The sequence below is a fragment of the Podarcis liolepis genome (assembly GCF_965112155.1).
Source record: "Podarcis liolepis genome assembly, chromosome: 2".
Taxonomy (NCBI): domain Eukaryota; kingdom Metazoa; phylum Chordata; class Lepidosauria; order Squamata; family Lacertidae; genus Podarcis; species Podarcis liolepis.
In genome coordinates, this window is record NC_139555.1 from 74,767,845 (window position 1) to 74,780,447 (window position 12,603).

Consider the following 12,603-nt stretch of genomic DNA (forward strand, 5'->3'; position numbering starts at 1 on the left):
AGAAGCTGCTGTCAGTTGCCATTCTGAGTTCCTTGTGTCCCGGAGCTGAAGCCTGGATACACGGTGCGAGGCAGCGGTGCGGCAGGTGGCGGTGCTGCGGTGCTGTGTGTGGCAGTCAGCTCAGCGGGATCCCATCCTCGTCGCCAGTGAAATATACTCAGAGTCGCAAAGTGATTTCATGCTCTTTATTCAGCTCATAGTGGTGAGGAGGAATGAATGAAAGTCCCCTCACAGTATCTGCTTATATACAATATTTACACAATGGGCTGCACATGATTGGCTAATTCCGGAATTCTACTGTAAGCCAATCAGGTTGTGGATTCACTTCAATCTGGAGCAGGATTGGGTGGTTCCTGCTAACCAATCATACTGCTGCATTGTTCTAGGACCAATCAGACTGCTGCATTCTGAATCCTATTGTTCTAGGACTAATCAGACTGCTGCAATTTGGATCCTATTGTTCTAGGACAATCAGACTGCTTCAGTTTGGAGCCTATTCAACTCAGTACATAACACTTCCTTAAACAGGGCTGCCTTCAGATGTCTTCTAAAAGTCAGGTAGTTGTTTATTTCCTTGACATCTGATGGGAGGTGTTCCACAAGGCGGGTGCCACTACCGAGAAGGCCCTCTGCCTGGTTCCCTGTAACTTGGCTTCTTGCAGTGAGGGAACCGCCAGAAGGCCCTTGGCGCTGGACCTCAGTGTCTGGGCTGAACAATGGGGGTGGAGACGCTCCTTCAGGTATACTGGACGGATTAAATAAATAGTAGGGCCCTCAGTATCTAGCCCTTTCCAACCTGACTCCCCCTCCCCCCCCCGTCTTAGGCTGTAATCTTGTACCCACTTTCCTCAGAGTAAGATTTTCTTCCTTTATTGCATTTATATCCTTCAAGGAGCACAAGGAGAGCACATAGTACTTCTCCTCCCCATTTTATCTTCACAACAACTTTGCAAGGTAAGTGAGCAGAGCCGGATTTAGGTTTGATGAGGCCCTAAGCTACTGAAGGTAATGGGGCCCTTTATACATCCAGCTGTCCCTTGTCAACAACAAATTGTCGCTGTCTTTTGTGTTGAATATATGCTCTATGGCAATTTATGGACCTAATAGGTATCTAAAGCCATTTGCCACTGTTGCTGGATGTAGTTTTTATTTTATTTTTTATCTTATATTTTGGAAATGTACATCCAGGGGTTTTTTCCCTTTAATTTTTTGGGGGGCCCCAAGAGAGTGGGGCCCTAAACTATAACTTGTTTAGTTTATACTGTACATAAATCCGGCACTGTAGGTGAAGGCGGACAGGGAGTGCGTGGGCCAAGGTCACCTAGCGAGCTTCACGGCTGAGTTGGGATTATGAACCCTGATCTCCCAAGCAAGAGTAAGACACTCTTAACTTTTGCACCACTGAACTCAACGAGGCTTATTCCTGAGTAGTTATATTCATCCATCCATTCATTCGAGACCCCTGCATGCCACATTCTGGCGCCGAGAGCGTCTCTCGTGCAGCGTGAGCTCCCCGCCCCCTTCGATTTGAAAACCAGGCGCCGCTTCCTCCATTCAAAGGACGCCGCTTTCCAGTCGGCGGACACTTTCCCGCTCGCTGCCCCGCCTCCCCTTTAAGCGCACGACGCCGTTACTAAGGCGGCCCGAGGAGCGGGCAAACTGAATCGCTCCGGCGGCGAACAGCAGCGGCGGCTCGTCGGTTCCACTTCGGCTCCGGCTCCCGCAGCGCCATGGCGTTCGCCTGCTTGGTAAGGGGCCGGGGTGGAGCGGGGCTGCGGGGCCGAGGAGGGTCGGGCAGCCTGGCAAGCGGGGCTTCGAGGCGGCGGGAAGAGGGAGGCCCCTCGGAGCAGGGAGGGCTATGGAGACCACGGCTGCTCTGTCGACACAAGTTTGCAGAGCCGCGGCGCCCTGTTAGCAGACAAAAAGAGGTGGTGGTGGGCAACCAGGATCACACGTTTCTCGATAGCAGTGGTTCCCAAACTTTTTTTGGCCAGGCCCCACCTAAGCATCTCTAAAATCCTAAAGCCCCCCGACATATAATGCTTATTACAGTATTCAAAAAGTGAACTCCTATTCACATGGAGGAAGCCTAAAAGGCCATTATCTGTTCATAACTCATTCTCGAATTGCCCCCCTTAAAAATCAATTTGCCCCCCTGTGAAACCATGGCTCTATTGGGGCTGTCTAAGAAGTCACAAAGAGAGGAGCCAGCATTTCCTTCTCATAAATATATGGGGGGGGGGGAGAAAATAGGGTTTGAGAGCGAAGTACGTTGTTTCGGCGCAATGTTAAAAGCTCCTGTCTGTAACACGCTTAAAAATGGCACTTTGGGCTTGAAGTCGGTTGGATTGTGCTTGGTGCAGGAAGAGCTGTTTGCCCTTCTGGGTCTAGGAAGTCCTGCCACCTGTCTCTGCCCGCCCCGTTAAATAACAGCTACAAGAGAGTAAGTCAGGGACCATTTCGGCTTTGCAGAATCCCTCTTCTGGGAAAAGCATCACCTGAATGTCTGCCAGGCATCATTGTAATGAATAAAGACACCGGCGGGGGTGGGGAAGGCTATGGGTCCGGATGTGTTGTCACAGTTTGTCAAATTTGGGATGATTCTAATCACTTCCTAAGGCTAACCCTGCCCATTTTTGCTTCTTTGCAATTTTAGGTTGTACTGTTTTTCACATTGTTCCCCTGAGTGGGTTTTGTCGGGATTGTTTTGCCTGACTTGCAGGAACTAACTACCTGAAAAACAACGTGTAGAGATAGGCATTCTTGAGCATTGCTGTTTCTATATCATTTTAGTGGTGCTGTAAAAAAACAAAAAACCTAAAAACGTTTTTAGATCAAATACCACAATCCCCTTATTGTTACTTAGAAGCAGTGCTTTTTTTCCAGGGGGAATTCAGGGGTATGCAGTACTGGCACTTCTTTTTTGTTGTTGAAAAGTGTAGCACTTACTATAACAACTTCATGGTGAGTACCGGTACTGATTTTTCTAGGAAAAAACCCCACTGCTTAGAAATAATGTTGCTTCTAGGAATTCATTCTGATCTGTTTGCACAAAGTTTGCAGGAAGGTTATTTAACAAGCATTCGTTCTGATTTGTGTTTGTGGGTGTTAGACAGCGCTGCATCAAGCACATGACTTCCACACTTTCCAGTGACTTTCCTGTCAATTTCCTTACAGCAAAAAAAGTCTGATTTGTGGGGAGAAAATGGATTTGTTGCATGAGAGCTCCAAATGATCCTCAGTTTGCCTGTTGCTGGATTTGAGCCCCACTCCAAATAGCGACGATCTGGAAGCTCCCTAAGCCTCCATTGATTCTAGGAGAGTTTCCAAGGAAATGTACTTAGGGTTGTGATGTAATAGCTGCTACTCACAATACATTTTAAAGAGACAGGTGTGTACACCTGTGGCTGAAAATATGCATGTTGCATGTACACTGTATATCAGTGTTCACGTTATATAAACTGTAATTCTTAGAACTGTTCTATAAAAAGTTATCACAAGATTTAGTGATGGCCACAACTTGATGCCTTTAAAAGAGGATTAGACAAATTTATGGAGGATAAGGCTATCTCAGTGGCTACTTGCCATGATGTCTGTTTCAGAGGCAGTACAGTATGCCTTTGAATACCAGCTGCTGGGGATCATGATCAGAGAGGTGCAGTTGCCCTCATGTCCTGTTTGTGGGCTTCCCATAGTCATCTGGTTGGCCAGTGTGAGAACAGGATACTGGACTAGAGGTTTGGTCTGATCCAGACATTTGGTCTGATTCAGCAGGATCAAACTGTTGTCATGGGCACCTTAAGGACTAACAAACTCAATAGATGGTGTTGACTTTTGTAGGCTAAAGGCTATTTCATCTTTTTTATATTAAAATCCATTTTGGATAGCTTTCTTCCCAAAAATTATCCCAGGTTTATGTGTATGGTGTTTAGTAAAATTAAATTTTACACAAGAACATCCAGTTTATGTAACAGGATGAGCTGGAGTATTCAAGTTAAACCAATTTGCAATTTGAAACTGCTAAACAAATGCAAGAAACCTGGCTTCTGCAGTTTTAGCAGGAATTGATAACACACAGACAAATATATCTTCACAGTCACAAGCGATAGAATTTTTTAAAAAATTGAGTACGGACTTTATTAGGAAGCTGAATTCTGAACTCTGCTTCTTTGGAATAATAGTTTATATACAGCCCTGCACTGATCCTTCCAAAGAAGTATTTGTGTGTTGAATGTTGAGAGTATCTAATCAGAGTATTAAAGAATAATCCTTGGGCAGAGCTCTGTAGCTTAAAGTGGCCTTGTGCATCCTAAACTGGATTCTGAAGAAAAGAATCCCAGGAAGAGAGGTATACTGCAAAGCTCAGTGTACAGAATATACATGTGTGAGTTTGGTGCTTGGCATTTGTCTCTGCCGGTATTGCACTTCCCACAGAGAATGCAAAATGGTACAGTATTTAAATGCTTACATTTAAGAACATGGCTCCAGCATTTTTGTGAAATAAAAAAAAATCCGTATGAATTCCTTCCTTATCCTCTACTCTCCTTGCCTTTGTGTGTTTTGTAGTTGTTAACTTTTTTACTGATAAGAAATGCATTGAAAACAAAAAGAAACAACAACTAGCAGTGCTTGATTTATAACATAGAACACAATTACTTTATAGTACGATCATTGGACATCCAGAAAGTATGATGTTTTGCACAGCGATTCTGGATCACAACTAGGATTTTGTCCTCAGTATCACTTGGCACTCCTGCTCTCATTTTGAAAAGATATCTATCCATATTATGCAAATAAAAGAAATAAATTGATTGAAAATGTGTTGTAACATTTGAATAAATGTTTTTAAATTTTTAAAAAAGAAATATTTTGGTAATATACTATACTATGCTACACTGAAATGTTAAATTGTTTTTTGATTATCATCTTTCTGCCATACTTGCCATCTTCTCCTGCCACACCAATGTGGTGTGCCACACCCTTGGAGAACCACTGACCTAAAGGATTATCTTACTTGGCTTCTACCAAGTGAACCAGTGGAGAACAGATGGATCTCGCCAACCCTTGTCTGCCTTCCAGTTCCAGCCCACTTGGTTTCTACACTGGCTGTGGAGGACAGGAGTTGCCTTCCCCTATGGCCATTGCGGAAATGCAGTGAGCTGGCCGATGAGGAACTGAGTGGTCTGTCCCTTCTCTGCTCGCATGCATCCTGAGCTGCTTGGAACTCCTTGTTGCCTGTTCCAAGCAGGCGAGTCAAATTAGAAAATGAAACTGTTAAACCAGTAAGAAATCACAATAAAAACGATGCCTGCTATGGCAGATGTGCAGCATCCAGAAACATATAAAGTGTGCTTCTTGCTTCAGAAATACTGTCTGTAGCCGTCAAAAATTTAATCCAGTATTGACTTCTTTCCTCCTGCAGGAAGATCCAACATTGGAGAGGCATTTCAAAGGGCACCGTGATGCTGTAACGAGTGTGGATTTCAGTCTAAATAATAAACAGCTAGGTAAGTTGTCAGCTAAGCAGAATTTTCTTTAGTATAGTTTTCTTTCGTAGAACAAAATAGCATTCAGTCTGCTTTTAGCAGTTCTCCCAAACTGTTTGGACTTAACAGCATACTAAAGTACCTTCCTTGGTTTTAGCTATCAGATATTAAGAAAAGTAGCAACAAACCTGAGATTTTACAGTAGAGCAACTGAGTCGTAAGATGAAAGGCTGGTTCAACCATGCAGATCTGTTAAGTTTTATTCGGTTTTTGATTATAATTTTTTAAAAAAATCACCTATATTTATATATTATAATCTTATTTTTTAGTTGAAATTCCCCTTGAACTTTTTTTTGTTGGATAGTATATAAATATTTGAAAACAAATAGCTTGCTGGAGGCAGCTAAAATGATGTGATAATAAAGGACATTTGTACTAAATTCTCTAAATGGTTGCTTGTAATTCTTTGGTTTCCTTCCTTGCCTGTTTTTAAGGTGAGACTGCATATACTTCAAGAGGTATTTCTCTCAATTACTGAATACAGTAATACCTTCCCGAATGTCCGCCCCGTTGAGCGTCCATTTCGGTGAACATCTGCAGCAAACCGGAAGTACCGGAACGGGTTACTTCTGGGTTTGCCACTCGCACATGCGCAGAAGCGCAAACCGCTCTGTGTGTGTGTGCAGAGTGGCTCTTTGTCGAGCGTCCCTTTCGCTGAGCTTCCGGGGCTCCGGAACAGATCCCAGACTCAAAACAAGGTACCACTGTACTTTCATTCAAGGAAAGGAAGAGAGAAATTGAAACTAGTGACTGAAATTCCTGCCAAGTATGTATGTATATGATCTCTCCTTTGAGTATAATTTTGAAAGGTAGTATATTCTTTTTGTCAGTAAGTGGCTCTATGGATTCATGCCTGATGATCTGGAGTATGAAACCTCAAATGAGAGCCTACCGCTTTGTGGGTCACAAAGATGCAGTCCTGAGTGTGCATTTTTCACCATCCGGCCATCTGATCGCTTCAGGTTCTAGAGACAAAACAGTTCGCTTGTGGGTTCCAAGTGTGTAAGTATATGCTATCTGAGCACTTTGTATGTGTGTTATTTCTCTTATTAGGAACATAGGAAGCTGCTTGTACAGAACCAGACGATTTGCTGATCTTACTCAGCATTTCACTGACTGTCCGTGGGCATATTTGTGTTTGCAATTCTGGAGAGCCACTGCCAGTCATTGTAGACAATATTGAGCCAAATGGATGGGCGGTCTGACTTGCTACAAGGCAGTTCCTATGTTTCACACACATTTCGGGTTTTTTACAATCAAGTGGTGTATAGATTTTATGAAATATATTTAGAATCAATGCCTTTTTTCTTTTTTAAACCCTGGCTTTGACCTTTCCTAGCTTGATGTTCTGTACTTTCATGTAAGCAGCAGAATCATATACAAGAATACACAAATATGCTTGTAGCTCGTCACTTATTTGTGCAAAAAAGTTCAAGGCGGAATGATGTATGTGTATAATTAAATGTGAATTACTCTTGAAAAGTTTCTCAAACTCATAGTATGCCCCTCATGTTTAGACGTCTTTCTCCTTTTTGCAGCAAGACCTATGATGTGACGTTCTTACATAATTTTTCTTTAAATTGCATCATTGGAACGAGTCTGTTTGACGTTTACTACTTTAAACATTTTTTTTTTTAGTTCTGCGTAAAAGATACAAACGCAGACTGTCTGCGTTAGGAGCCATTCCAGTAACTAGATTTAAGTAAAACAGTTTTCTTCCTGTGTTTGGTATGCTCCAGAGGCTTAAACCAACAGCTTTCTCCTAATGTAAATATATATATTAGAAGCCAGTAGGCAAATGTGCATAAGCTTCATACTGTGTGGAATGTAGTATGTTAATCTTTTGTGCTTTCCCCCCTAAACTTAGCAAGGGAGAATCGACGACCTTCAAGGCTCATACAGGAACCGTCAGAAGTGTTCACTTTTCTAATGATGGCCAATCATTGGTTACAGCCTCTGATGACAAAACAGTTAAAGTTTGGGCTGTCCACAGACAAAAATTCTTATTTTCATTAAGTCAGCACATAAACTGGGTTCGCTGTGCGAAGTAAGTAAAACTCTCTCCCCCCCTTTTTTTGTTGACCTTATTGTGATATATACTGTATTTTTCGCCCAATAGGACGCACCGCCCCATAGGACGCACCTAGGGTTTTTTTTTTGGGGGGGGAATAAATAAATAAAATTATTTCCCCCCCCCCAGGTGCGGGGCTGGCGCGGGGGAAGCCCGAGCTTCCCCCGACCCCAGCCCCCAGAACAGGTTGCTGCCTGCAAGCCTTGCGAGCCCGGCAGGACCTCCCGCCGGGCAGGGGAGGCTTGCGGACACCTTCCCGAAGCACGGGGCATCCTCCGGAGGACACCCCGTGCTTTGGGATGCAGGCTGCCGCCCCAAGCCTCGCGCGCCCGACGGGACCTCCCTGAAGCCTGGAGAGTGAGAGGGGTCGGTGCGCACCAATGCCTCTCGCTCTCCAGGCTTCAGCGAAAGCCTGCATTCGCCCCATAGGACGCACACACATTTCCCCTTCATTTTTGGAGAGGAAAAAGTGCGTCCTACAGGGCGAAAAATACGGTATATCATAAAACCAGTTTGTATAGCAAAAGAACACAACTGTAGGAAGATCTGAAATTCTGCTTAACTCACTTATAAACCCACTCATCTTTTAACCTGGCTATCAATATACTTTAGGTGTTAGCCACCTTTCAGAGCTTTAGTTGTGTTTCCAACTAATTCCTGTCTTGTTGGAAGGGAACTGTCATTGTTAGAAGAAGCAGTCAGTTGTATATAACCAAGCAGCATTCTCTAAGTCATTCTACTGAGTGCACTTTCTGAAATCCATAGATTTCAATAAGTGCTTTGGTTTCTTTCTTTTTTTGTAATAAATTTTTACTATTTTTTCACAGTTTTATACATACTGTATTATCTCTCACATATATCCAATTACAAGGTTGCATGAACCTTCCAGTTTCCTCCCCTCCCTCCCATGGGTTCTTAAATTTAAAAAATAAATAAATTCTTGCATATTGTAATTTTTCCAACTATTGTGTATCCCTAGTTTATCATAATCAGTTTCATGTTACAAATTTCATTACAACGCTACCAATGATTTTAACTGCTTACTGTGGTTTTTTAGATAAACTACGGATTTACTCCAATCTCTAACAAATACTTGGTCTTCTTGGTTTCTGATCTTCTCCATCAGTTTCTCCACGTGTTTTCAATAAGTCTACTATGACCACTGTTCTTTAAAATGGTTTCTAATAATTAAGCCTTCCAAAGAGGCTTAAATTTTAGATAACAAAAAGAGGGGAAAAGGGGAAATAATTGTAAGGAAAAATAAGACTTACCTGTACAGTATTTCATTAATTACTGATCCAATAGGATTGTTTAATAGAAAAGCTTACATTTTAATGCTGTGGTTTTTGTTGGTTACTGTAATATCTCAAAAGGATTGTCCGTGTATGGAAAAGTCCATTGTTCTGACTATATGCATAGTTGATGGAATCTTGTTGAGATAGATTGTCAAAGAGGAAACTCCTAAGAGTTAATCAATAGCAGTGTTTATTATTTATTGAATTTCTTACCTGCCCATCATTTTTCAGTCCCAGGGCAATTTACCAACTATAAGTAAACATTACAATTGGTTAAAACAAATTACAATCAGAAGAGTCCTTGAAAAAGGCCTATGGGTGGTATTTACCTACGTTTTAACTCAGAGTAGACCCATTGCAATTAATGAACATGACAAAGGTAAGTCTATTTTGAGTAAAACTTAGTTAAATAACACCCTCTTTGCTTAGCACAAGTGTCTCTTAGCCATTGACTTTTGAAATAATGATCTTGTTGTCACTGAGGACAATCCAGATCTAGCTTATATTGCTCCTAATCTTGCTTTAATGAATGTATTTATTTTAGGTTTTCTCCTGACGGAAGATTGATAGTATCATCCAGTGATGACAAAACTGTCAAACTTTGGGATAAAACAAGCAGAGAATGCATACATTCTTTCTGTGAACATGGTGGGCAAGTATTGGTGCAATTCCTTGGGGCTTCAGGGGACTGGCCTTCAGCTTGTGGAACCTCGATTAGAGCTTTGCTATATTGATGTACAAGAACGCACTGTATCTCCTTATGTGCTGTATGTTTCATTCTGTGAACATTCTCTGTAATTTGGTCACATTCTCTAAAATTTTAATACACCGTTTTACACCACACTAAGCTTAGAAGCCAGATAGAAGCCAGATAATAACAATTGCATTTGTGCATAGGTTGGTGAGTTTTTTTGTAGACTCGCAAGCATTTATTATATGAGTTTTAAGCCTGAGTCACAGTAGTGCTAAAGTTGTCACAGTTTCTTTAAAAACAATGTTGGTTTTACATGGTGACCGTGCCCATTTGAATGTACCCACAATATATTGTGAAGGAGTCTTGTTGAAGACTAGTGCCATAAATATTATTTGTAGTCTATGCTTAAAACGTTTCTGTGTTCTGGACGTTGTTTTCGCTTGGCTCAGCCATGCCCTTTAGGACAGCTCCTATTTATCTCAAACATTTCTATCACACCTTTCCTTGAGCCCCAAGTGGCTAACAACATAATATAATATGGAATACGTAGAAATAAAACAATGAAAGTCACTCCCACCTGGGATTTGGGATAAGGCTCACTTTTGTCCCCGATGGGGGACTTGAGGACTTACCACAGAGGGTGTTGGATTTGAGTGGGTCATGCATGAACTTGTCTTAGTGTTCTAGCTTTCCTAGGGTACTGGGGAATAGCAGATACTGTTGTACCTTGGTACTCGGACGTTTTGGCTCCCGGGCGCTACAAACCTGGAAGTGAGTGTTCTGGTTTGCAAATGTTCTTTGGCACCCAAACATCTGACAGGGCTTCTGTGGCTTCCGATTGGCTGCAGGAACTTCCTGCAGCCAATTAGAAGCTGCGCTTTGGTTTACAGACGTTTTGGAAGTCGAATGGACTTCTGGAACAGATTCCGTTCAACTTCCGAGGTACGGCTGTACTTCTCTTTTTTAGGCTCTTCTGTGGCAATGCAAGGTTTTTTGTGATTCCTTCTCAGCCCTGAAGTTATTTGGGTGACCATGGGCCTTTCACTGTCTTTCAGGCAGCCTACTTCATCTCACAGGGTTGTTGGTTAAGGTAAAGCAGGATAAGTGGGGAGAAGTGTAACCTTGAGTCCCCCGGTGGAAGACTGGGGCAAAATATAATAAATAATGATTGTCAGCCAAGGGCTCAGCAGTCACTTGCATCTGGACCTTAATTGGAGAAAGGAATATGTAATCTTTGGGGTGATGTTGCTCTTTTTTTTAATGTCTGTTTTAAAAATCTGACAACAAAACAAACCCAAAAACAAAGTTCTACCTAACGTAACGTGAAGATGCAAATTTCAATAAGCTATCAAATTCATTTATTGACAACATTAATAGTCAAAATAGTTGCACCATTAATGGTCTCAGCAGTTCTCAGCTTTCAATTATTCCTGTTCATTTTTCTATGTCTGACAGCTCAGATGTTTCAGGAGACTATAGGAGACTGAATGTTGTTCCATTTTTTAAGTCCTCAGTATTTTAGCAGGAATCGGTAATTTCATAATCCACTGATTTCAACACATTAGGCTAATTTTATTTATTAATGTTATATAACATCATTAAAGGCTCTAAATTAAGAGAATATTGTGTTACCTGTGAGATTGTATGTTACAGCTTTCAGTAGTTTTGTGCAGAGAGGACAAGACCTCTCTGGAGTGAGTAGTGTTCTGTAGGGCTCCTTATAATCACATCCAAAGAGATAAGCGTCCTAATGGAAGTTTCTCTAACCCCAAACCATGGGAAAGATAGTGCAGTTCACCCTTCTGTGGCTTTCTTTGCTGCACAGAGAGCCAGTGTTGCAGTGAAATAGTCAATACAATGGGCTGAGCAAAGTCTCATGGTGACTTTACCATGTGGGACAGCAAAAACTGGCTGATAAAAACATTTAATATCCATCTTACACACTTTAGGGGAAACTTACTATGAGGTTGCACAATGTTTTGTAAGAACAACTTGTGAGGAGCTAGTATTTTTCGCTACTTGCTTAGTTGAAAATGTTTTTTTCTTCCTCCAAAATAGAAGAGAGATTTGATCTTGTCTTCCCATCTTTTCGCAGCTTTGTGCCTCATGTGGACTTCCACCCTAGTGGTACATGTATTGCTGCAGCTGGCACAGACAACACAGTGAAAGTATGGGATGTTAGGATGAATAGGCTTCTGCAGCATTACCAAGGTAAGCAATGCGCTGTCAGAAGTCTTCATTGCTAAACTTGTAGCTTGATTCTTGAAGTGGATAAGTTAAACAAAAAAGGTAGTTTTGCCATCATAGCTTCCAACATCAGAAAGAGCTGCATGCAGAATTTTGAATTAGAACCATTGGCTTAGGACAGGCATGGGGAAGCTTGACCCTCCAGCTGTTGCTGTACTACAGTTCCCATCATCCTTAGCCATTGACCATGTTTGCTCAGGCTGATGTGAGTTGTAGTTCAGCGACATCTGGAGGACCAAAGCTTCCCCACACTTGGTTTAAAAGAAGATAATTTTTCTAAAATGTACAGTACCAAAGTTAAAGAAAATAAATAAAATGTGATCACACCGTTATACAGAGAGAGTGCTAGTTTTTAGTTAAACTTCAGGAATGACATTTTTGTTTCAATAAGGTATTCTGTGTATAAAGCTTATTATTCATAATAAAATGTTACTGCAGTTGTAGGGAATTCGTCTTCATAAACAAATTGGATTGAAGACTCCAGTTTCTCTCTTCTTTTTCAAATATACAGAAGCTGGTTTAGGTTGCTGTTAATCCAAAGATATTTCACATGCCATGGTCTTCTGAATTACACTTTGCTTATGGTACCTGGGCCATACATACTGTTTAATTTAATAGATGATGCTGATGAACTTTGGATTTCCAGGTCTGATGTCTGTCTCCACAACTCTCCCTTACTACTCAGTTGCCCTCTCATGGCTTCCCACGCCCTATCTGACATCAGTGCAGCTAACCAGAGGGGCTCAAGAC

At 41.8% G+C, this 12,603-nt stretch overlaps 1 protein-coding gene and 1 long non-coding RNA gene across 5 annotated transcripts in view; both read left to right on the top strand.

The window, feature by feature from the left end:
• The first annotated feature begins 1,292 nt into the window (after nt 1-1,292).
• POC1A (POC1 centriolar protein A) overlaps nt 1,293-12,603 on the top strand; it is a 37,119-nt gene continuing 25,808 nt past the window's right edge. The window contains exons 1-6 of one of the 4 annotated variants that reach the window (XM_083488892.1): nt 1,293-1,748; nt 5,423-5,507; nt 5,644-6,548; nt 7,414-7,593; nt 9,457-9,564; nt 11,702-11,817. In XM_083488892.1, the coding sequence (XP_083345018.1) occupies nt 6,319-6,548; nt 7,414-7,593; nt 9,457-9,564; nt 11,702-11,817 (634 nt within the window). In that variant the 5' untranslated portion in view covers nt 1,293-1,748; nt 5,423-5,507; nt 5,644-6,318. The remainder of the gene's footprint in view (nt 1,749-5,422; nt 5,508-5,643; nt 6,549-7,413; nt 7,594-9,456; nt 9,565-11,701; nt 11,818-12,603) is intronic. The other 3 variants (XM_083488890.1, XM_083488893.1, XM_083488891.1) reach the window with 3 other exon arrangements.
• On the top strand, nt 9,617-10,911 carry LOC310700065. Its single transcript, XR_014522389.1, has 2 exons — nt 9,617-9,759; nt 9,876-10,911. It is a non-coding gene; the product is annotated as an uncharacterized lncRNA (long non-coding RNA).